The sequence below is a fragment of the Lissotriton helveticus genome, chromosome 8, assembly GCF_964261635.1.
Source record: "Lissotriton helveticus chromosome 8, aLisHel1.1, whole genome shotgun sequence".
NCBI lineage: Eukaryota > Metazoa > Chordata > Amphibia > Caudata > Salamandridae > Lissotriton > Lissotriton helveticus.
Genome location: NC_136069.1, coordinates 184,408,618 through 184,433,751, shown reverse-complemented (window position 1 = coordinate 184,433,751; position 25,134 = coordinate 184,408,618). Strand labels below are relative to the sequence as shown.

The 25,134-nt window shown below is 45.7% G+C and overlaps 1 protein-coding gene across 3 annotated transcripts in view; it reads left to right on the top strand.

Annotated features, from left to right (window-relative positions):
* LOC144772494 (E3 ubiquitin-protein ligase TTC3-like) overlaps positions 1-25,134 on the top strand; it is a 1,119,388-nt gene that overhangs the window by 51,595 nt on the left and 1,042,659 nt on the right. For all 3 annotated transcript variants that reach the window (XM_078656860.1, XM_078656861.1, XM_078656859.1), the window contains exon 5: positions 19,177-19,264. In XM_078656860.1, coding sequence (XP_078512986.1) covers positions 19,177-19,264 — 88 coding nt within the window. The remainder of the gene's footprint in view (positions 1-19,176; positions 19,265-25,134) is intronic.

Here is a 25,134-nt window from a genome sequence, read left to right as displayed (position 1 = left end):
TATTTGTGTTCAGTCCGAACACCACCACCACCAAAATAGACCTGCACGTTGAGGGACTCCACCAGAGGCCAGCTCCACGCCAGAAGTTGTCTTGCTGTGTTTCTTCTCCCTCTTCTGCAGGTGCCCCGAGAACTGTGGGAGCCTCAAACTTGATTACCCACCGTATTTAACACCTATGCAGCGAGCCCCGCATCCCAAGTAGTTTGAAACCGATGGTTTCTCTGTGGCCCTCAGACCCCAACAGTTGAGCACCCCTTTGGGCTTTGCCGGACTGGTCCCCTAGTCCCCCTTTGCAGCCTCTTTCTTACTGGTACTTTCCCCATTTAATACAGCATGTAGCGTCCCAGACTACTGCCACTGAAAGCACCTCTGCATTCGGATACCTCCGGGCAGGTCAAATTAAACTCTTGGTGCTTTCTTGGACCTTGGCTCCTACTCACCTTACGTCCAGAAGAACAGACCTGTAAGTAGTTTGCAAGTGACCTGATGTAATGAATGCTTCTCCTGTAGGATATTATTGCGTTCGAGGCTCATTCCTCAAAACTGACAGCTGTTGTAGGAGAGTAGGATCTGCTTACCATGGTTACCCCCACTTTTTGCTGTGTTTCACTGATTTATCGACTTTAGTCTGGTGGTGGCCCTGCTAACCAGGACCCCATCCTAGCTGCTTCTGCTCTAAACTGATTGCATGTACATTAGGTTCATACCAGATTGGTTACTGGGTGAACCTTGTGAGTACCTAGTATATGGTACCTTAGGTACCAAGGGCATAGGTACCCCAGAGGCCTACCAGGAGCTGAAGCATGTATTACGCCACCCCTGGGACGCCTTCCAAAACGACACCTCCGGTCTGCTACTGCAGCCTGGGTAAGGTGGTACTTGTACCCCTTACGTAGATATAGTATACCTATATCTACCCATATATATACATAGACGCATGTAAACCTATAAGTCACTCCTATGACAGACCTTGACAATCCTGAAGGCAGAGTGCTTGGTTTTGTGTGAGAGGGTGCCCAAGCATGAGCTGAGTCCCTCTGCAGCATTCAGAATCCCTTCCTTATAGCTGTTCTATGATACAGCCATACCATATACTCTTGCAGTGCATTATAACCTCTCGGTAAATGCTAACTTTGGTTTGGCTTTATCAAAACATGTCGTGTTTGGTGTCAAACCCTTTGGAATACTACCCAGTCCTGGCGGCAGGGGTAGCATTCCACCCTTCTAGAGGGAGAAGACCTGTACACCCTCACTTACCCGGTAATAGTTTTAAGAGTCCCAACATCACAAAATGGATGCTGCTGCCACAGACACGAGTCTGATCTCCTGCTGCTGGACGAAACTCCGGCAGGGGAGGCCTGGACAATAGGTTTCCTGTCCAGGGAGGTGCCAGCACCTCCCCAGATAGGCTTTAGTGTATTGGGGCAGGTTGGGTGCATTCAGTGAATGCTTTACAGACAGTGCCTGGGGCACACAGGGTGTCCCTGTGCATTTCCAAGTTCAAACCGGTTGCTGGGGCACTCCGCCCCAGCTCTGGCGCCAAACTGGACAAAGGGAAAGGGGTGTAACCACCCCCTCCCCAGGTCCTCCCATAGGTGGGACCTTAGAGTTAGTCCAACCCCTAAACTTAGTAGAAGTATAGGAACCCAGTCCCTAGGACTTTAGATTACCCTGGACGAAAATCTGAAACCTATATCTTGGACCTTCGACATTCCATTTCGACTGGAAGATGGAAGAAATCTCCCTTGGGGTCAATGAGTGACTCCCCTGTTCAAACAGGCACCAAAGAAGCATGTTGCCGGTCTGCATTTTCGAGGCTCCTGCCGGATCCCGAAGAATCTGCAACACGGGACACAGACTTCCAGACATCTCCGAGGCCGACACAGGTCCCCAGCAAAGCTGAGACCTGTAGCCATCACGAGAGACGTGGGACCGGAACTCCTGGACATCCAGCACATTTGCTAGTGCATCAACTTCCCGAGCTTTACCGAAGTTGAGCATTGGGCTACTTGTGGTCCAAGCCCTGAGCACCTTTTGCATCGAAGATTGTGGGCCTACACTCCACAAGTGTTTCGTGGGCCCGCTTTTGGCATTTCTGCTCGAGGCTCCTTCGCAATCCTTGGTCCGTTGACTGGTGGGTCCCCACGAAGGTAACTCCTTTGTTTCTTGGGCTTTCCTGGTTGCTCCAGACGTGCCCTGACTCCCCTCCAACGGGTGAGTCCCTCAGACCTTGCTGGTCTGCACTGAAGTCAATCTTTCCATTTTGCCTGGGTTGTTGTTGCCAAGGCTTGTTGGGTCCAATCCGGATAACGACGCTGCAGCACTCCACATCGGACGGCTCAAATCCAGCTCCCGGTTGTCGACCACGCCTCCTGGTCCTCGTGGCTGAAGAGTCAAGCTTCACCTACATCACCTGAAATCACCCAACATCGGCTGTCATCTCTTTGTCGCTTTCCTAGTCATTGGCTAGTGACCCAGACTCTGTCCCCTCTGCTTTCAGGTTCTTCAGATCTCCGATCCACCCTTGGATCCACCCAGACACTTTTCACCTGTTCGCCTGCAGCACTACTTTACAGCTCTCCATTGGAAACGATGATGAAACTCGACACTAAGAGACACCTATGCCCCCGGCTTCCCTGGGTGAGGTAACACGAGTACTTCGGTGCTCCCGTGGGTCTTGACTCTCGAAGTGTCCAGTACGGAGGGGGTTTTACCGTAGTCCACTCCCAAGTGTCCTTATTCTTTAAAATTCTAACTTCCACTTCCTCCATAGAAGTCAATGGTGATTCGCAGCTGTGTTTAGACACTGCACGCGTCCCCCGTGGGTCTCCTGCGTCCCTACCTTGGGTGGTTCCTGGTTGCCCCAGCGGTTCTACAGGCCCTAGGCATTGTCTATATGTTCTGAGCAGTACTTAAACCACTTTCTTAGTATATGGTTTGAGAGGCCCCTAGGTCAAAACTTATACTGTGCTAATTTACTGTGTGCTATTTAAGTTCTTGTATTGTACTTTTACTTCTAGCCTCATAAAGAGACTAGAGGGTTGTGTTTAGAATACATACATATACATTTTATATATACCTAGTGTGGTTCTCCTTTCATTTGATCATTCTTGAGATTATAGACTGGTAAAACAAGCTGCTTTACATTCCTTCAAGACTTAGCCAGAAGGCTGCTCTCCACAGCTACCACTAGCATAGCTTTCTATGAAGGTTGTCTAAACCTACCATCAATAAGGGTCGTTTGGACTGGTGCAAGGTGCCCACTAGAATAGTGGACATCATATGCCAGGCCAACTTCTTACAGCTGTCATTTTCTACTGTAAAATTTTATAACGTCTAAAGTATTTAACCGTTTACAAAGTTCTTGCTGTCTAGAAAAATAACATATTTTTATAGAATTTAAAATTGGCCTCGAGTTTCTTCTTGAGTGTGTGTCTGAAGGCACCTCAGAGGGCACCGCTGCATCTCGCAACGCAACCCTGGCCTCACAGACGACGGCCGATGCCGAGCTGCTGCTTGCACCGTGACCTGTGGGTCCTGCACTGCCTTGCTTCACTTTGCCATTCTGGTCTCACCGTCGCCTTCGCTGTCTTCGACAACTGGGACCACACCGTGGCATGGGCGCACTGCTCGTAAGTCTTGCGACACACCGGCCCGTCCCACACCGCGTTCCGGACCGACCAATGCCACCTTCCCGCAACCGGCACTGTCACATGTACCGTGATCAGTCCGGACCGCAACAAGCACCACCTTCACTCTGCAACGCAGCCCTGGTCTCACCGATGCAGCTGGATGACCTTGACCGAGCTGCTGCCTGCACCGCAACTTGAGGGCACCGCACCGATCTGCTCCGCTTCACACCAAAACCACGACGGTGGCCACGACCGGCTTGCACCAACGCCATCGGCCACAACGAAAAGGTACTGTTAACGAGTCTGCAGACACCCCGACCGATGCGGTCTGGGGGAACGACGCGGTCTGCAGTCTCAGCACCACAGTAGCACCTGTCAGAGCTACCAACTTCAAAGAACTGCATTTTTAAGGTTGTTTGTGTAAAGTGCATAAGTACCGTATGTTGGATTTTTATTGTCTTGCTCTGGTTTTAAATATATAAATTATTGGATAATTTTGTAAACTGGTGAGGTGTCCTTTTTCAGTGTTTTCACTGTATTACTGTTGGTTATGTACAAATCCTTTACACACTGCCTCTGAAATAAGCCTGACTGCTCGTGCTAAGCTACCAAGGGGGTAGGCACGGATTGTTTCAGTAGTCTGTCCTTCTAACCCTGACTAGAAGGAAGGGTCCCTACTTGGACAAAGGTGCAAACCATTGCCAACTCGAGACCCCCATTGTGAACAGCTCCCAATTACCATAACCAATACGTTTTACTGTGGGGAAATTATATTAAACAGTGTTTAGCAAACCAAAGGTCATTGGAGGTAGCCAAAGGTGTAGCTAAAAACAAATGGCCACATTTATGAGGAATTGGCATAGGGCAGCGCCAAAAGTCTTCTTGCGGCGCTGCCCTATGCCAATGTGAAAGGGCAGGAATGCATTGTATTTATGAAATACCTTACATTCCAGTCCTTTTCCCTTGCGTTGGGGCACAAATTGCTGCCTAACACCAACATAGGCAGGATTGTTTTTGTACGGGAAGGGGCACATTCCTTCACCAAAACAATCCAGAGGGGCGTTTTCCTATTTCTATGAGAGCTGCAGAATTCAGCACACTTGGAAAGAGGAAAAAACAGGGAGAAATGAATTTTTTTTTTCCTCATTACGCCTCCACTGGGGAGGCGTTTGTTTTTGGAGCTGCCCCAGGTTTACGTGATTTTGTAAATATGGGGCAGCATCAACATCCATTGGCTTTGCGTGGGAACCCCACGCAAAGCCCATGGAACACCTCCTTGATGCAGAGTAAGGCAACACAGTGACTTGCGCAGCTATGTCTTAATCCATATCTATGAGGCCATGCAAAGCCATGCAGGGTGACTTTGCACAGCCTCATAGGTATGGTTAAGATGCTTGGGCCACCGGGGCATCAAAAAAAGTGATGCTCCGGCGATGCAAACCTCTCATAAATAAGCCCAAAATATTCTGGACGTTTTTTTAGGTCTTTGGCCATCGGGTATCTACATATAAAATAATGGTCAGCGTAAATGAAAAATAAATAAAAAAACGTTATTGCTCAGTGGGAAATGCACTGTAGTACATTATGAAACCTCTATTAGTTAATGCACTGCAGTGGTCTGTCTGGAACCAGAGAACCACAGAATTAAATCTTGCTTGGTGCAGTGGAGAATAGTGTGTATATTTAGTGCTCCGAAGTCCAATCCTGCGACCTGAAGCACTGCGAATATGTAAGTCAATTTTTTATACTTGCATTACACACAGTGTAATATAGAATGCTGCAAAACTTGCAGATAGTTTTATGATAGATTGGTGCTTTCAAAATGTAGGTTTTTAATAATACCAAGCGTATGTAATGCATTTTTTTTTTACTTAACTGTCCCTTCAACACCTCTTTAGGGGCACTAAGGGCTGTGTAAATGCAGTTAAAATTAAAAGGAGGAACTTCCCAGCCCAGTTGTTAATGCTTTGCACTTCCACATTTGCCTTTCATTCAGGCAAGCAGATGATAACGATCTAAGTTAGCGTCTGTCTTTTTGTAGGGACAAGTGAAGCTGGGGAATCTGCGACCCCCTTCCCAGGACTCCACGACCCCCCTGGGGGTTGCGCCCCACAGATTGAAGACCTCTGTCCTAAGGTCAGTAGCCCATTGGCTACTGACCCCGAGAACCCTAAAACGCCCCCTAAATACAGTTTTAGGGGGCAGCCCTGAACCAAGAAGTCAGACAAACTAGAAGAAGAAAAGAAGAAGGACCAAACAGCCATGCCGAAGCGAACTAGAGGACGACGCCCACGGACTTGGCCCCAGCCCTACCGGCCTGTCCCCACCTCGGAACTGCTCCAGAGAAATCCCGGTGTGTCCTGCAGCCGCCAGCAACCTTGAGAAACCCGGAGGACCTGCCTGCCTTTAATCCCAAAGACTCAGTCTCATTTGAACACTGGATTTGTTCAAACAGACTTTAGCTCCGCAAGGATCGGCGAGTTTGCACCACTCTGCACCAGACGCCCACTGGCCGAGTGGCCCAACACCCAGAGGAGGTCTCCCCAGCGACCCTGACCCGAGATCTGGTGACCCCTGACCGGCCTCCAGCCAACGCCTGCAGCCTCAACCCGGAAGATCTCACTAACCGCGACCAGGAGCTGGTAAGTAGATCCGACCCTAAAAGGCACCCCTGCACCCGACGCCACACGGCCTTGGGTGGCCCAACCAACGGTGCCTAACCAACCCCCAACATCCCAACTTACCTCTCCAAGTGGTAGTCGCTCCCAGAAGAACTTCGTCCCTGAGCCTGCAGTGCTTTTGCAAACTAGAGACTCCCCATTGAAAGCTACACGGCTTCCGACGCCAAAACAGCACTCTTAACCGGGCTGCCCCAGTGCCACTGAGGGGGCATCTTTAATGCTGGCCTAAACCCCCATTTGCCCTGGTCCAGGAGCTTTGCTCCGACAACCCAGTGGCCTCCTAGTCCCCAGTCACCAACCAGAGGCCCCCTATACCTCATTGGATAACATTGGGCTTCAGCACTCTGCACCCGGCCGCCCTAGTGCTGCTGAGGGTGTAACAAGAGTGCATCCTTGACCCTGAGGACCCCTGAGTCTAACCCCAGAATACCAACTCCCACAACAAAGTACTTACCTTTAAACTGAAAACACTATTTTCCTGCGTAGGATAACATTGACTGTTTTTCTATGAAAAGGTTTAAAGTGTGGATTTGGAAAATCTAAGAAATTCTTTTACAACTGTACTAAATACAAAAATGCTTTTACCTACCTGTTTACAGGAAATGTCCCAGTGTAGTATCCAGGTATACTACACTGTGTAAGAAAAGTAATCTGAAAGTAATGTACTGGTCATTTTACTAAAAGACCCATTCAAAGTTTATATACTGTATTTCCAAAGTATTGCATTTCTCAGTAACAGTACTGTAAATCAAAACAAAGTGCACATGCAATTACAATCCAAACTGTGTTACATCTGTATATTTACCGCATAATATATATCACTCACCTGTGCCAGGCTTGTTTGGTTCTAGGAAATAAAATAACTAAAATAATATTTTTATACAAAAACAATTGGTCTGAAATTCAGTCTTTGAGTATGTGAATTCATTTGCTGACTGAGTGGGTACAACAAATGCTTACCACTGTCCTCTGATTAACCCTTACTGCTCGATCACACAACCACAAATAGAGAATGAGGTGCTATCTATTTTTTATTATTTTTATTATTTATTTATTGAACTTTCCGTCACTGACATACAATCAAAATATCAGCAAATGTATTGAACATGCAGCAGCAACATGAGCAGAGATGAAACATCATAAATCAGATGACATATGTAGCAGCAGGAGCCAATACAATCAAGTAATGAGGAAAAGTATACATTACCACGGAACAAGAAAAGTGACACAAGAAAAAACAATAAAAAAGAGGAAAATTCACATAGTTGCCATAGCAAATTACAGCATGTTCGGAACGGCAGGGGGATTTATTGTAGATCTCTAAAATAGGCATATCCTACAGGGTTGTCACAAGAGGAGTCCACAACACACGCTGGCTGGAGCAAACCCAGGGGCTATGAGACCAGACCTCATGGCCTGTTTTTGTCACTGACAGGATGTTCCAGCAAATATATCTGTAGTGGGCCTGTCGAAAGGTAGGGCCGAATTCGACCAAGAACCCTTCAGTATTTGCCCGGCATTAGCCGCCTCTCATACCATTCGAGATTACCAAACAAAGAGGCAGGCGCTGGAGACAGAAGGCAGGAAACAGGAGTTTATTCTGACGGAGCAGAACACGTCAAATCAGACAACAGGGTATCTTCTCGAGGTGCTCTAAACGCATCCTTGAGGCCTGGCCTCTTATACACAGGTTTATTGCTTTATTACATAAAACACATTCTTGTCAATACTTTGATGTACGGAAAGGCATCCTCGGAATCTCCGCTCCAAACCCGTTCCCACACATATTTACAGTAAAAGTCCCCACCCCGATCTCAGTAGGTGATGACTATCGCACAGCTGGATATCCCGCCGGCTCCCGGAATGTGTGCGGCTGATCGGATCTCATGGGGTGGGGGCTTTTATCAGTCATAGATTCTTTGAAGAGGGACAGCTTCCTATTGTAAGGGGCAATAAACTGTATCCGCAGGGCTAGGTGATGGCCTGGGATCGGGCGGGACAATCGGGCACAGAGGAAGGGGGTTCATCAAAGGATGCGTGATCATTAAAGGGACGGAGGGAGGGGTTGGTCGGGTACGGGATGTGGCTCCGAGGCAGGGCCGCGCTGAAGGGGTGGTTTATGGCCCAAGCACGTGAGAACGTGGGCTGTCAGCGCGCGGGGGATACTGGCGGGATCAGAGAGGGAGAGAGAGAGACGCGCTGGCTATCGGCAGTGGGCAGAGAGGCCATGGCGTTCAAAATGGCTGCTACTTACGCGCACATTTGAGCTAAAAGGGGACAAGATGGCGCCGATAATGTTTACGTTGCAATCTAGATTTCAACAGGCCCCAAATGTCACGAGGACGTGAGGAACTAGGGAGTAGTTCAGCATAAGTGCAGAGTTGGTCCTGCCAGAGAATCATGTCTCCCAGCCAATCTTCAAATTTGGGCGCCCGTCCCGGACCCCATCTGGAGGCCACTCGCCGCTTAGCCAGTACAAGACAAAAAGACACACATTTTTGAGACTTGGCAGGGATCTGTTCAGTGTACCCTAGGAGGGTTATAAGTGGTGATCGAGAGATAGGCAAGGAAGTATAGAGTCCAGAGCCGTGAGGACCTGACACCAGTAGGTAAGTATCTCTGGACATTCCCATGCAATGTGCAGGAAATCGGCATGTTCTGCTTTACACCTGTCACATCTGTTTGTGTCCCGCAAACCAAAATTATGGAGCCTAACCGGAGTGTAGTAGCTACGATGTAGGAATCTATACAGCAGAATAACTATTGTGCGTCAGTGTGGTCCTGGCCCAGCTCCACTGCCCATTTAGCACGAGCTGCGCATGGAGGATATTCAGCATCTATATACAGAGTGTGATATAGTGTGGACACCAAGTGTGAGGAAGTAGACGCTCATAGGATGTGATGCAGAGGGGCCAGTGTTGCGGGCTCAGAGGGGTATGTGTGGTTACAGGCTTGGATGCCATGCCGAAGGCGGACAGATAAAAAGGTTTCCATGGTAGATGGTGGGGGTCGGGGCATAGTTGTTGGAGAGTGTGAAATTTACCACTAATATATAGGTCTTCACTGCAGTGGATATTTCATGTACGTGCAACTTTCTCAAATAAACCTTCTTGTAATAGTGACACCTCTGGATGATGGGTAAGTGGAAGAAGGGGGAAATATAAACAGGGCTCATGTGTGCAGTCTAAAATGTGAGACCAGGCTTTTATCGTGCAGTCTACAGAATCGGGGCATCACCCTTCGGGCTCATTGTTAGAAAGGGAGACGCCATCTAGATATGCAAGCCAATGTTCAGTGGCGACATGCAGAGTATAGTGGGGTGGCTGAAATAAAAAATGGGCAAAGTGTGCCTGAGAGCATATATAGTATAATTCAAAGTTAGGTATGTCAATGCCTCAGTCTGCATAAGGCCGTATTAGCGTGTCCCACTGGATGCGCCGCTGTTTACCGACCCATACCAATCTAATCTATTCCGATCGGAGGGAGGCGAAAAAATGCCGCCCAGGGTTGTATGGAATATTAAGGAATAAATACAAGAATTTAGGAAGGATTACCATTTTAATGAGGGATATGCAACCAGCCATAGTTAAGGGAAGGGCAATCCATCGATTGATGCAGCCTGTGACATGCTCCATGGCACACTCATAATTGAGCCGCATTAGCTCATCTCGATCCGCCGTGACACGGATCCCTAAGTATTTGGCATCACCATCACACCACACAATGGGAAAATCTGTTTCGAAAGAGTAGCAGAGCTGGTCAACGGGAATATCTGTGATTTGGACCTGTTCATGTGGATACCTGATTGGCCTGCAAATTTAACGAACACACGCAGTAGTGGGTTAAAATTTTGTCGTGGGTCTTTAATGTAGAGGGTGACATCAGCATAAAGAGAGATGAGAATTGGATGGAGGAAGCAGCAGAGGCTTATGTGATGATAGTGTTGCCTGATCTTGACTGCCAGTGGTTCCATTACTAAGGCAAAAAGAATGGGGAAGAGTGGGCACCCCTCATTAGTGTCTCGGGATAGAGAGATCGAGGGTGAGGTGTGTCCATTGATCAAAACTTTCTCCGTTGGTGAGGTGTAGAGAAGCTGGACCCATGATATAAAGCATAGGGGGAGTCCCATACATTGTAAGATGGTGAAAAGATAGTCCCACTCCACCGAGTAGAAGGCCTTGGAGGCGTCCAGAAACGCCGCCACCAGTGCTAGTTTGGGATCTACTGCCTGTAAGATGGATAATAGTGTCCTCAGATTTTGAGAAGTAGCCCTTCTGGGAATAAACCCGGCCTGGTCTGGGAGGACCAGTTTTTTTCATCAGTAGGCTGAGACGATTCACTATCAATTTAGCAAGTATTTTTGCATCTGTGTTTGAGTAAGACTCACAGCGGTCTGCGGGTTTGCCTGTTTTTTTAATAATGATGTGATTAACCCCTCTCTAATCGAGGCAGGTAGGATTTGTGTCTCCTGGACCTCCAGAAAGACCTCTTTCAATACTGGGAGTAGCTGATCAATGTAAGTTATATCAAACTCAATGGCAAGGCCATTAGATCCTGGCGCTTTCCCGGGTTTCATTTGCATGATGGCTTCCAGCAGTTAATCATCTTCAAATGGTGCTGCTAAGAAGTCACGCTGTGAGTCACCTAGCCATCCAAGAGCTGTCTTCTAAGTAGGGAGTAAAGTCAGGGGGGGAGGTGCGTTGCGAACAATATTAGTCTGTATAGTAAGACGCAAAATGTGTTTAATATGTCAAGACTATCCCTGTGGTGTATCCGGTCACTTTCTAGCACATCTAAGATATAACTGGAAAAACTAGGTTGCCTAATAATATTCGCCAATGCCCAGCCAGGTCTCTTGTGGTATCTTCATTCTCAGAAATATGGCGATCAGCCTCTTTCAGTTGCCCATCGTGTATGTCTACTTTTTGTACTAGAAAGTCCAGACGATAATTCATTGTATCCATCTTCCCTGACAGATCTGATAGACTATGCTGGCCAGCCAAAAGCAGTGGGTTTTTTTTTTTGGTTTTTTTTTTGTAAACCTTTTTATTGGATTTTACATTTCATACATGCATGTCATACAATAATCATTCTCAACTGCTGGAATTTGATATTTAATGAGTCTCGTTATCAGGACCAGCGGTAGTGTAGTGTAATTCATCAAACAATTGGGCCAGAAGCAGTGTCTTAACGTCATCTTCAGAAGATTGGGAGGGTGCTTGCACTTGATCCATATTGGCGGGTTCAGTGTCTGCAGAGGCCGATCGCGTCACAGCCTTTTTGGCCTTTTTTGCTTTCACCACTATCAGGCTTCCCCATTGCACTGCTCCACACGTCCAAGCGATGTAGCAGTATGGGTGGATAGTTGTCGCCCAGTCCCCAAATTGGGCGTAATGTAGGCATTGCAGGCACGGACAGCAGCACAACAGGACAGGGGAGAGAGGTATCACCTGGAGCTAGAGTGTCGTAGAGAAGCTCAGTGACGGGAACAAATGATTCACCACCTGGAGGCAGGCAACATCGTGCACTCTCTCGCCCAGTCAGCGCATTTCAGAATGAGCCTCAGCATGAATTATCAGTTTTTCCCACAATTGGAGAAGCTGCTGCGGGGATAAGGGTAGAGAGGTGGTCTTCGAGTATTACCTGCCCAGGTGGACGTGTAGTGGTACAGGTTGTGAGCGCTCTCTTTCCTCTTGGATAGTGTTCCCAGGCAAGGGAGGCTATTGGTGACAGCGTGTCCATGATCGCCTCTTTATGGTCTCATACGGCAGTTATTACTAGGTTGCACTTCCAAAAACCATTGGTTGCGTCCCCCTGGGCACTCCTCGTATCCTAAAAATGATTTCTCTATTAGTTCTGCTTCACTCCCAAAATAACTTTAACTGTAGTCTCAATCCTTTAAGGGTTTTCTTTATTGAATTATTTTCTGTGTTCTTTTTGAAATTATATTCATTTCAACATCTTTGTTGTTTATCATCATTTTTCTTTGAGTCCCAAGGTCCAATGCATTTTGGGCTATCCGCCCTTCTTCAGTGAACGTTACTGTACACCTAATCATAGCACACATACTGAATAAAAGAATCATCTTTGTTTACAATGTTTCTAATTTTCCTCTATGTTCTAGTGTGTTAGTGGTTTTTATATCTGGTGCCCAGAATATGTAGTGATGGTGATAAAGGAACATGCATGTGTTTGTGCAGCTTAGTTTTCTCTCACAGGTTTGTTATGTGTATATTATAAGGCGGCGCGATGTGGTTAGTTGGTATTTTAACCAACATGCTATTGTCACACAGTTAAGTAGCGTGGGGACAGAACTGATCACTCATAATGGCTTGTATTATTACTCACAGAGTCTCCATTATCATATTGAACCGTAGCTGCAGAACATAACAGCCGTGTGCATATGAAAAGGTTTAGGCGCTACACGTTTTTGGGCATAAAATTACAGGCGCACGTGGCTTACTTACATTTGTAATGCCGAAATCGGGCCGTTACCTGTGTAGTTTTCAAGACGCTCTGTATTGGTGTTCCTGAGTGTTAAAACGCGGGTCATGTGACAGGTGAAACAGTTGTGTGTGTGGAAATAAACATTGGACTATTCAACCGGCGCGTTCAGTGGCAGCCATCTTAGTGTGGATTAAACCGAATCTGGTGCATTAAGGTGATCAGGTTAAAGGTGCCACTCACCTCTAGGTTTAACTGTTAAAAATGTAAGAGTTGGAATTACAATGGTTTGTAAATTCTTGTGAGTACCATTGAGCTCCTTATAAATAGAAGTTGTGTAATGTGTGTAAATTAAAGTATTAAAAGAACAGACAAAGAAATATTACTTCAACGGATAGTCAAATAATTAATTGAGGACATCTCATGAATTGCAAGGACCTCTTATAAATAGCAAGCAAATTCCATACGTTCGTTCATTCCGTGTGGCTTTAGTGATTCGGGTTTCATGATCCAAAAGTTTTCCCTTCTAAGTAGTTGTTTATTATTGTCTCTGCCTTCCATTTTATGATTCACTTCCAGTACCAGAAATTTTAGTTGAGATATATTGTGATTGTGTTCCAGAAAGTGTGTAGTCACAGTGGATTTCATGTACTTTATCCGAATGTTCGATATATGTTCGTTGATACGTGTCTTGATCTTACGTTCTGTTTTACCCACGTATGCTTTTCCACATGGGCATTTTAACATGTATATGACGTTTGAGGTGTCAGATGTAGCGATAACACGTAGTTTGATATTACAACCTTTCCTTGGGTGTGGTAGATTGGTTCCTTGTATTACGATATTGCAATTGTTGCAATTCAGATATGGTTTAGTGCCTTTTGGTGATGGGGTATCTGCTTGTTGCTGTTTCAGGATCTCTCCCAAGTTTTGCTTCTAGTATGTGCGAATTATGGTGGTTGTGCAAACACAGCTTTGAAATCCGACTCTATTGTTAACATTGGCTAATGTCGTTTAATTATTCTTTTGAATGTGTTGCTCAACGTTGAAAATCTGGATACAACCACCGTTCAATTATTTTTGGGTCTCTTTGTTTCCTTAAACAAATCTAATCTGGAGATGGTGTAGCTGCGTTGTTTAGCTGATTCCAATAGCGATAGTGGGTATCCTCTCTTTGCAAATCTTTGTGACCTTTCTTTCATTCGTTCAATGGATTTTTCTGGGTTGGATGTAATTCTTTTTACTCTCAACAGTTGCGATATCGGTAGATGTTGTTTTAATGATGGCTGATGAAAGCTGTTGTAATGCAGTGCATTATTGTGATACGTTTTTTTGCCGAATATGTCTGTTTAAAATCCGTGATTGGTTTTGGTTATTTCTACATCCAGAAATGTGATCTGGGTGTCTTGTATTTCGAAGGTAAACTGTATCCGTTTATCGATGGTTTTCGAGTTAGACAATTCCGTACTGAGATCATGTTGGGTGCCTTTCACCAAGATAAAATTTTGTCTATATATCTCAAAAAAAGTTTTGTGTTGTTGTTCCAAAGTGGTTGTGATAAGATGTGATCTTCCTCGAATTTTCGCATAAAGAGATTAGCATAAGCCGTATGGTCGGATTTGTGTCCATTTTAGCGTATGTGGTGTTGTCCATAATATGTTCTGTAACTCGTGCCTCATAAAATGATGTATTCATAATCACTAAGGCGCCACCTTTATCCGCTTTTTGACACGCTATCTTTTCTGTTAGCTATTTTTCTTAGTGTATTTATGTCCTTTTGTGTCAAATTGTTTTTGATCCTTTTTTTGTTGTATATTAGTTTAGACAGGTCTTGTTTTACAAAATTTTCAAACAGATCTAAGGTTTTGTGGCTAACGGGTGCTTGGTACGTGCTTTCGATGGTTAAACCACGTAGCTGATCTGGTTCTTTTTGTGTTTGGTCTTGAACAAGGTTGTCAAAGAAATGTCTAAGTTGCAGATTTCTCATAAGTTTAAAAAGGCTCACTTCCAGTTAAACAACTTCTATTCATAAGGAGATCACTGGTACCCACAAGAATTTACAAACCATTGTAATTCCAACTCTTACATTTTTAACAGTTAAACCTAGAGGCGAGTATCACCTTTAACCTGATCGCCCAAATACACCTGATTCGGTTTAGTCCACATTAAGATGGCCGCCACCGAACGCGTCGGTGGAATAGTCCTATGTTTATATCCACACACACAACTATTTCACTCATCACATGACCCGCGTTTTAACACTCAGGAACACCGATACCGAGCATCTTGAAAACTACACACGCAATGGTTCGATTTCGGCATTACAAATGTAAGTAATCCACGAAAACGCGTCGCTCCTAAACCTTTTGATATTCACACGGCTGTTTTGTTCTGCAGCTACGGTTCAGTACGATTATTGAGACTCCGTGAGTAATAATACATGCCATTACGAGTGATCAGTTCTGTCCCCACGCTACTTAACTGTGTGACAATAGCACGTCGGTTAAAATACCACCTAACCACCTCGCGCCTCCTTATAATATTCACCTCACAAACCTGTGAGAGAAAACAAAGCTGCACAAACACATGCATGTTCCTTTATCACCATCACTACATATTCTGGGCACCAGATATGAAAACCACTAACACATTAGAACATAGAGGTAAATTAGAAACATTGTGAACAAAGATGATTCTTTTATTCAGTATGTGTGCTATGATTATGTTTACAGTAACGCTCCCTGAAGAAGGGCGGGTAGCCCGAAATGCATTGGAGCTTGGGACTCAAAGAAAAATGATAAGCAAGAAAGAGATGTTGAAATTAATATAATTTCAAAAAGAACACAAAAAAGAATTCAATAAAGAAAACCCTTAAAGGATAGAGACTACAGTTAAAGTTCGTTTTGGGAGTGAAGCAGAACTAATAGAGAAATCCTTTTTAGGATACGAGGAGTGCCCAGGGGGACTCAACCAATGGTTTTTGGAAGCACAACCTAGTAATAATTGCAAGTGATGTTTTCAGCATGGAATACGCCACCCCAGGAACACACTACAGACCTCTTCAAACTGACAAAAATTTCTAACAAAATCTCCAAACAAAGGTTGTGCGCCAACTAATAATCAGTCTGCATCTCATACGGCAGTGACATTAAAGGCTGGGGCGAGACTTGGCTCCGCAGGCACTCCAGTGTTTGGGCAGAGGCGTCAGATGCCAAAGAAGGGGGGGGTGTAACATATCAACAGTGGCCACACAGCGACTGTTCGGGTTGTGAAAATGGCACCAACCTCGCTGTAGAATATTGGAGCGATGATTATAGTGTGCACTTTCCCCTGCCGTGTTGCAAAGTCTATTTGGCGGTAGAGGCCTCTCAGGATGGCTCAATGAGCGGCAAACTCCATAGGGCGAATGACCTAGCTAGTGTGGGCAATATCACGGTAGCAGAGCAGCAGTCAAAAGGAGAATGAGTAATGGCGCTTCCCCGCGCTTCGAGCACAGCCTCCCGGCTCTAGGCAACTCACTGTGCCTCCTTGCTGATGCAGTATTGAAGGTCTCAGCCGCCAAACAGCTTCCTCGGTTGAGGTTGGTGTATTGATCTTATCTTGCAGGATTAGGTGTGCAGCGGGCCTGTTACAGCCTGGGCGCACAGCCTCGTGAGGGCCCTGGGGCTCAAGTGGCAGTACCCGCCGGTCAGGAACCTCCAGCGTGCCACCCACGCAATCCTCTGCGGTCCGGGTCTTCGTCTACAAGGGACAACGAGGCAGATGAGCCGTGCCAGTCTCACCGGGGCTTCAGAAAGGTACAGTGGGCGAGCGCCTAGGTAGCGCGGGCGGCAGCGCAGGAGAAAGTGAAAGGAGAGTAGATAATGGCACGGTCTCACTAGTCGCAAATGATCCCACGGGTCTTGGGCGGAGCACCACGTCCTCCCCCTGCTTGCAGCGATGAGCTCCCGCTGAGCCGGGCGACGGTCCCGATTAAGGCGGGAGCAGCGGGTAGCCAAGTCCTACATGCGGGATGAAGCAGGGAGCAGGCTTGATGAAGGCGGGGCCTCCAACCAAGTGGAATCCCCGGGGCTCGAGTGGAGTGGGCAGCCGCTCAGGTCCTACAGTGCACCACTCCCACAAATTGGTGGCATCCGGGACTCCGATGAAGAAAGGGGTTCTGAGGTTAGGAGAGCTGCAATTTTTCCCACAGGCATTCCAGAGGCTACAAAGGGCATACACGTAGTGGCACAGCGCAGTGTTGTCGGTAGAATTAAGAATAATTGCGAGATAGGTCACCATGCTTCCCGAGCCTAACCGATATGCGGTCATCTTGGATGTGTGCCACCTAGCTCCCCGAGGTGCTATCTATTTAACCTCTGCCTACCTTTTGGGTTCCACTGGACTCTGTGCACACTATACCTCACTTTGATACAGTATATACAGAGCCAGCTTCTTACAGTCAGCCCACTGACCCTTGAAGTCACTCGGGTTAGCCTTGGATGGAGGGAGTAGGTTGTGTCTTCCTTCTCAGAGAGCATGTCTGGCTTCAAGCAGCAGGGCAGTTCACTACAAAACAAGGCCGACCTCAAGCAGCAGGGCAATCCTCTGGGGATAAGGCAGATCTTGAGCTTCAGGCCAGTCCTCTGGGGAAGAAGGCAGTCCTTCTTTAATGTCCACAGGTCCAGGAGTGAACTGTTCAATTGCTTAGGAGTGTCATTATTTATACATGATGCCACCCTTTGAAGTCTACCTCCACATCTGGTTCTGGAAAGTTTCTTTCTTCCCTTGCCCAAAAGGTCTAGGGTGACAAAAGGCTGGTGTCAAGTTCCCTTGCGAGTGTGTTGGAGGCAGCCCCTTGAAATGTAAGTGGGGCAGGGAACAGCTCCACCCTTCTCATTCTGTCAGAAAAGCTCTCTTCCAGCTACACAGAGGTCCTGTTGTTCACTTTGACTAGGTTGTTATGTTTTGCGGTCAAAAGCGCCTGAGACCTGCCGGTGATTTGGCGCTATACAAACTAACATTAACAATAACAACAATAAGAATAACTGTTTGGGCCCTTTATGCATTACTGATGGAGGAACAATAAACTGGACCAGGCAGCTGGAAACTCTTAGAAGGCCACAGAAAGGTTAGGACCGGAAACTCACATATTTCTAAAAGTGGCATTTTCAAAATTGTAATCTAAAATCAGACTTTACCATTATTGAGGATTTAAAATGTCAATTTTTAGACACTGAACATCATATTTCTACCTACTCCCAACTAAAAGGTAGCACTTGTAAATGTAATAAGGTAACCCAATGTCATCGCATGGGAGAGGTAGGCTTTATAGTAGTGAAAAATTAATTTAGGCGTTTTCACAATCTGGACATGTAAACCTTAAAACCAAATGTCCTATTTTTCAAATACAATGTACCATGCCCTATAGGTGGTTTAGGGCCTACTTTAGGGTCGGCATATATGTATTAAACAGGAAAGTTTAGGCCTGACAAAAGGTTTATTTTGCCAGGTCGAACTGTCAGTTTGTTACTGCACTAAAGGCTGCAATGGCATCCCTGAGACATGTTTTACAATGTTACTTTACTTGGGTGGCACAATGAGTGGTACTGACAAAAGTAGAATTTTATTTACAGGCGCGGGCCACCCATGGTACTACATATGAGGGACTTTAAAGACAAATAAAATGTACCAACCAGGCGTAAGCTGATTGTAAAATGCATTAGGGAGAGAACACAAGCACTTTAGCACTGGTTAACAGTGGTAAATTGCAGAGTCCTAAAAGCCACCAAAACGGGTTCAGAAAGCAGGAGGGGTGGGGGTCGGCAAACTTTTTTTGGGTGACACTGCAGAGGGGGCCAAGTCCAGTGCTGATCTGTGAAGAGCCACCCTCCGCTACCCCCTCAGTCACTTTTTGACTAGCTTTTTTCAATGTTTTTCCTTTATCTTGATTACATTTCTGACCTTAAAAGTTCCTCTCTTGCTGGATTTCACAACTGACCAATTTGGGTGTAAAGAAAAGTTGCTGCCAAAAACCTGCACTGTCATTGGATCAAGAGTTTACATTTTTTACTGTATAAACACATATTAAAGACCTCTGCCACCTAATGTAAGTGTTGTGGCCCAAATTACAAGGGCAATGGGATTTCCTTATCTGTATCCCTGCACCTGCAATTACCGATACTGATAGTATTGGTACTTACTAGGTGCAGGAATACCGGGTTCATCACAAGTTATTCCTTGAGAAGTGGAGAGTAACTTAAGGAATTGGTGTTTCAGTGCCAATTCCTACATGTTGTTGTTCCATATTTTCAGACTGTTTTTCTCAAGCACATTTTGCTTCTTTTGATCAGGTAAAATGCACTGGTGAAATGTTCTGAGCTGCGTCATGTAAAAAGTATAATCTTTGACAGTAAGTAAATTATATACTTTCTTTTCAGGGTCTTGAAGAATACTGGCCTCGATATACCAACACTTAATCAGCTTGAAATTCTCGAAGATCTTACAGAACTAGCCAAAGAATTTTGTGTAAGTAATGTAGTACCTCTGAAGTCTGATGCAGAAATTTGATTTGGCATGGCAAAGCACAGAAAAATGACCTCTTGCAGTTGTTGGCCTTTATTTAAAAGGACAGCACTCCACAGAACCCATATTGCAATATTCACAAATAATTCATATATTGCTAATTAAATACATTAATTTACTTTATCTGAGAGGAACTTCTAGCTGCAGATTCCTTAACTTAGAATATTCCCTAGAAGTCAGACTGGATCGGGAAGATTTTTGTGCAGTACCCTTGCACGTTGGTAGGTGGCGTCGTTCATCTCGACATCAGCATCCACACTAGTAGGGACGTGCGCATTACCTATATAGGCGTCACCTAACATCCGTTCTTTGCTTTCCCTCAGTCACTTTTTGACGTTTTCCTTTATCTTCGTTCCATTTCTAATCTTAATAATGTTCCTCTTTCTCTGGAATTCACTTAATTACAAGTGACCTCTGAATACCAATTTTGGTGGAAGCAAGAGTTTCTGCCTAAATCTATTTTTAAGACCCATGGCACTAAAATTGCACATGACCAGATGAACTTCCGGGTACAAATCCTCCATTCCAGATCTGGTATAATTGGTCCCAGATTAAAGGTTCACAAGTACAGGTTTACATACAGAAACAATACATTAGCACAGACACATGCATTTAATTGGAAATTGGAAGATCACTGTATAAACAAGTAGTTTTCTGTTTTTTTAGGACTGCTTCAAGATCACTTCAGCTGTTGTCGTTTCCTGTATTTAACATAAACGTAGAGTGGTCGTTGGGTCAGTCCCTTGCATGTGATTGGTCGACTTTCTTGTGTATTTCAGTTATCTGTGCTTGATTTGATGTTTGTCCTCCCTATTCTTGTATTTGTCCCACCCAGAAGCATTTCAATCTCTCTACGTTCGCATTGATTGAGCTGTTTCTTTCCACTGCACAATTGAAGGGAGTTTTAGGTATGACTAGAGGCAGCTCTTATAAGTCCTTTTTTTCATGACTATGCAGCTGCTGCTCTGTTTTTTTTTTTTTTATGAAACATTTTTTATTGACTTTTTGCAGTGCAAAAGCATACAACAAGCATGTCAGTGTCAAGCAACCCCCCACATCCCCAACCCCCGCCCTCCCCTCCCGCCACTTGGTCCAGGACACAGTTTCTTGTTTCCGATAGTTCGTCCAGATCTCTCCCCCGAGTCCACAACGATACTAGCCCCAGTTCCTTCATCCATTTCCAGTCAGCGGAAACCAGGAACCCAGGCCTCCTTGTCACATCACAGTCCTCCATCCAGTCCATGGTATCGACGCCATTTGCCCCACACCCTACCAAACTTCTTTGGGCACCCTCTCGCCTTATATGTGACTCTTTCGGCCGCCATGTATATGTCCATGCCCCTCCTCCACTCCTCCAGCTGTGGTATGTCAGGTGCCCCCCATTTCCGGGCCACGTCTCTCTGGGCCACCACTAATGCAAGCACCAGGAAAATCAGCACTGGGCTAGCCAAATCCACATCATTCGTCATTCCCAGAAGTACAAGTTTAGGGTCTAAAGGTATGGCACTCTCCAGCACCTCCCCCAGCTCTGACAGGACCTCCCTCCAATAGGTTTGGATTTTTGAGCAGGACCATATTGTGTGATAGAAGTCCCCCCTGTCATGGCCACAGCGCAAACCGCATGGATCAAACACTCTCCCCATGTTATGCAGGCGCACTCTATCAAAATAAGTCCTATGAAGGATCTTAAACTGGATCAGCCTTAGGCGTGATTTAATCGCCACTTCCCTCGGATGCATCAGGACCATACCCCAATCCACCTCATCCATGTCCCCCACCTCCCGCTCCCACGTGGCCCTGAGGCTCCCAAGTCTATCTGGTCTATTATTCATTATAGTTTTATATGTTAGGGACACTGCCTTCCCAGGGATCTGTTCTTGCAAAGCTGCTCTGTATGTTTGAGCTTTCTGTCTGTATGTGCTGTTTTACTCTAGTGTTGATTCACAGGTTCCCTGTATTTCAGGCTCCCATTTGTGACATAGTTGGCAGATATCCACTTTGCAATACAGGCTTCTCCTGCCTAAGACTTTTTTCTAGTCTTCCCTCGCCTCTCTGTTCCCATGTACACAATGCGTATACTTCCAGGTTCTCCGTTCTTGATGTAGTTGGTGGAGATCTGAGAGCAGCTCAACCTCAGGCATATTTCTCCTCTTCTCTCTGTGCTCGTTTCCCGCCCTGGAAGGCACCTGCAACTCAGTGTCCTTTGACGTTCAACAATTTAAAACCTGGTCTGCTCCTGATGGACCAGCCCTTCAAAAGCCCCCTAACCCGAGCTTATTCTGCTGCACCAGCCAATTGCAATATCTGCTTTCTCTTATCCTCTGCTAGCAAATTGTAGGCTATACATAAGGGACAAATGGAAACCCGCTCTCTCCTTCCCCTGAAAGCAAGCCACATGGAGACTGGATTTGGCTGGGCCCTATACTGGCTCCACTCTAAGCCCTTCAATATTGATGGACTCCGCAGTCCAGCCTGTGCTGATTGATGTCTACACAATTGCATTGTTTGCACTTTCCTTTACATATTTGCTGCCAGTGCGTCAACATTTAGCTGTGCACAAAACCTAGTAATGGTAACACAATGCAACCCAGCACAGGCAGCATTATAAAATCATGTTTGTTGTGGACAAGATGTGCACATGCACAAAGCAATTTGGTGCCTATTCACTTGCACCTACCTAAGCCTCCACTTCTTGCACAGGGCAATCTATCAGTGACCTTTGCCACTATCTCCCGCTACACCCTTCTCCACAGGCTGGCAACAGCCGGGTTATCCGCCTCAATCTTAGCATAGTTTATTGTTTTTTTTGGTGTTTTTTTGCAAGACAAGACACAAATGGTTGCCCAGTCTAACTTTAGATCAGCTACTAAAGTCTTTGTGACCGAAGTGCCCCAAGGCTCAGTTCTGAAATCCACTCTTTTCAATCTTTACATGGCATCCTATGCCTGTCTGTTTAAGTCACTCGGAATCTCGTTCCCGGATTGTTTGACTAGATGATGACTCCAGGGAGGCTGCCCTGAATCCTAGGGAATGGCTTCTGAAGGGTTCACACTGGATCAGTGTGAACTCACTCCTCTTAAACAGCGGCAACACTGAAATATCATCTTCGGAGCAGGAAGCTCATGGACACAGGACAGTACTAGGCTCAAGTCGATGCCCCCCCCTCACACTTCCCCCGTAGTAGGCTCAAAATCTGGGAGTGACTGTTGATTCTGATTTGTCCTTTTTTGGATAACATTAATTAAGACCACGTGTTCCACTGCTTTTGTTTGCTAACCAACTTCAGAAAAATGCTCCCTCTTCTTCCTTTGCCTGCTAGGAAAAATCTAATACAAATCCTTAGAACTACCTAAATATCTCTTGCACATGCTCCAAAATGCAGCGCCTTAACTGGCCTTACGTTTAAAGAAATCCTCATCAATGTCTAGTGAACCTGATAGATTGGATTAGCTCCATGTCAATAGAAGATCTTGTTTCAAAGCTCTGTGTTTGTCACAAACAATAGGCAGTATTCCTACATTGCCTCGCTCTTCTCCTGGTATCCTGTACTTTTAGACCTGAGCTTGCCGGTCTGTTAACATCTCTAAATTAAAAAAAGCTAGTAAAGGGGACTGTGCCTTAGTGGTGGCGACTACAAAAACCTGGCCTTCTCTAACACCACCTTTACTTGTTGAATGTAAATTGAAAGTTTTATGGATACATCGTAAGAACTTTTTGTTTACAAATAACATCTAAAACCTGGAGGATGGTCAGATCTGTTTCTGATCCAATTTACTCTTTCTAGACTATCAGGACACTTCTTTCCTGAAGTGACAGCTTGCTCTTTATGAGTCTGCCAATCAATCCATCATCAGTCATTGTGTGTGAGTGGAGCAGGTAGAGGTGACTGGTTGCTCGGAGCTGTGAGGAGCAATAGCCTCATGCTCACCGAGCTCCGCGCTATGGTCACAAATAAAAAGGTAAGCCCCTGTGAGCACTGCGTGACAAATGTAGGAAGTTCACATACAATATAACAGAAACATTTTGGTCACAGATTTCATATTCTCCTACATCCATTTCTTGGGACCTTTTAATCCTGGAACCATATGCTATTTCCTGGTACATAAATTATTCTACGTCATTCCTTTACCTTTACCTAATTTACCACTCTTCTCAGTGCATCACCTGGGATGTTGGCTTTGTGGCGGTCTACAGAGAAGGTGTACTTATCTAGTTTGAGAGCCAGCAGAGTGTTGTCTCTTCTACCTATTAGGTGCCAGAGAGCTGGCAGAGGGCACCGAGGAGAAGCGGGCCAGAGATGTGCCAATTGTGGGTACAAAGGTACAGTTTTGGGAAAGAGCTAAGGCCATGGGAACCTGATTGGCAGAGACCCTGGGCACATCAGGTCAGGTTGCATCAGATGTCAGGCAACAAGTGGGGGGTAACCACATAAAAAGGGGACCTTTCCTACAATATCAACACATTTTATTTTTTTATCTGGGTCCAAAGAGCTCCACTTGTGTGTAGTAGTCAGAGTGTGGGTATTCAGCATTGGCAGCTGGTTTGTTAGTGCTGTGTGTGATACACCAAGTCTATCATCTTCAATAAGTATTTGATGTCTACAATTTTTTCATTAAGGTAGGGAAGACTCCTTGGGAGTGAGTGGTACAGCAAAGGACTGCTTCGATGAGTGCATTGCTCTGATTGTAAATTGGTGTAATGATGTCTAGATGGATGTTGACCATACCTTGTGAAAATGCCCCGCTTGTTTTTGGACATTGACATTTGAATATATTTATCAAAGCATTTGTTTGACCTGCAGGTTTGTCCATTGTTTCTAATGAACTCCCTGCTATGCTGTGGTGGGAAAGGAAAGCATGTGGGTTTGTGAGGTGGGCATGACCTAGAGGTAGAGGAGTGGGTTGTATCTACTAAGATGTTGTTGATGAGGGAGGTGGGTGCTACAAAATCAGGTGATTTAATTTTTGAAAGCCTAGTTGAATGCCTGGGGGGTAACAAATTGAGGTTGGGAGTTAAGATGTGCACATCTGTAAGTGAGCAACAGAAGCTACGAACTTGACATCTATTTGTGTTTATATGACTTATGGAGGTTTGGCTGCAAATGCTTTTGCTTGCAGATTTATGTCTTAGTTTATGCAATGTGTTTAACCATTTTGGTTTGCTTACCCATATTACCAAAAATGGGTAAGGATGTGACAGTTTTTCTGCAACAAATGGAACGTTCAGGTTGTATTTTATGAGGTCTGCTGTTGTGGAATGTTCATGTAGAGTGGTGGGTGATTAGCAGGAGTAAGTGTAGCACTGAAAGTGCTGTGATAGATTATTTAGGCTCTTTAGGAGAGTTATTGCACCAGTGCGAGACGATTCTCGCCTGGAAGCAACCCCAAAAATACTTGCTGGTTCGAAAAAACAGACAAATGCTACCACTCTGCCTTCAAAGGTCACACAGCAGAAAAAGGCCGACAGAGCCGAGAGAAAGCCTGAGACGAGGCTTGCAACGGCCGGACTAAGCAAAATACAGAAAGAAACATCGCAAGACGCCGAAGGAAGCAGAACACAGCGGGCCCACTCCCACTCGCAGAAAGATGCCATGAGGCAACCCACCTTAACAGAGTCTTTTGCGGCAAAAGCGTCCTTAGCTCCCTCGGTTGCTGATGGTGGAGACGGACAGCGCACTACTGCGATGAATGCAGAGATCGGGAAAGCCGTCCTCGAGGACGCAGCCGCTTGTGGTACGGTTGCCGGGCAACCAGCAGGCACGTCGGGAGATAGCACGCTTACCGCGGGAGACGCCAGCCCTGGCCTCAATGGAA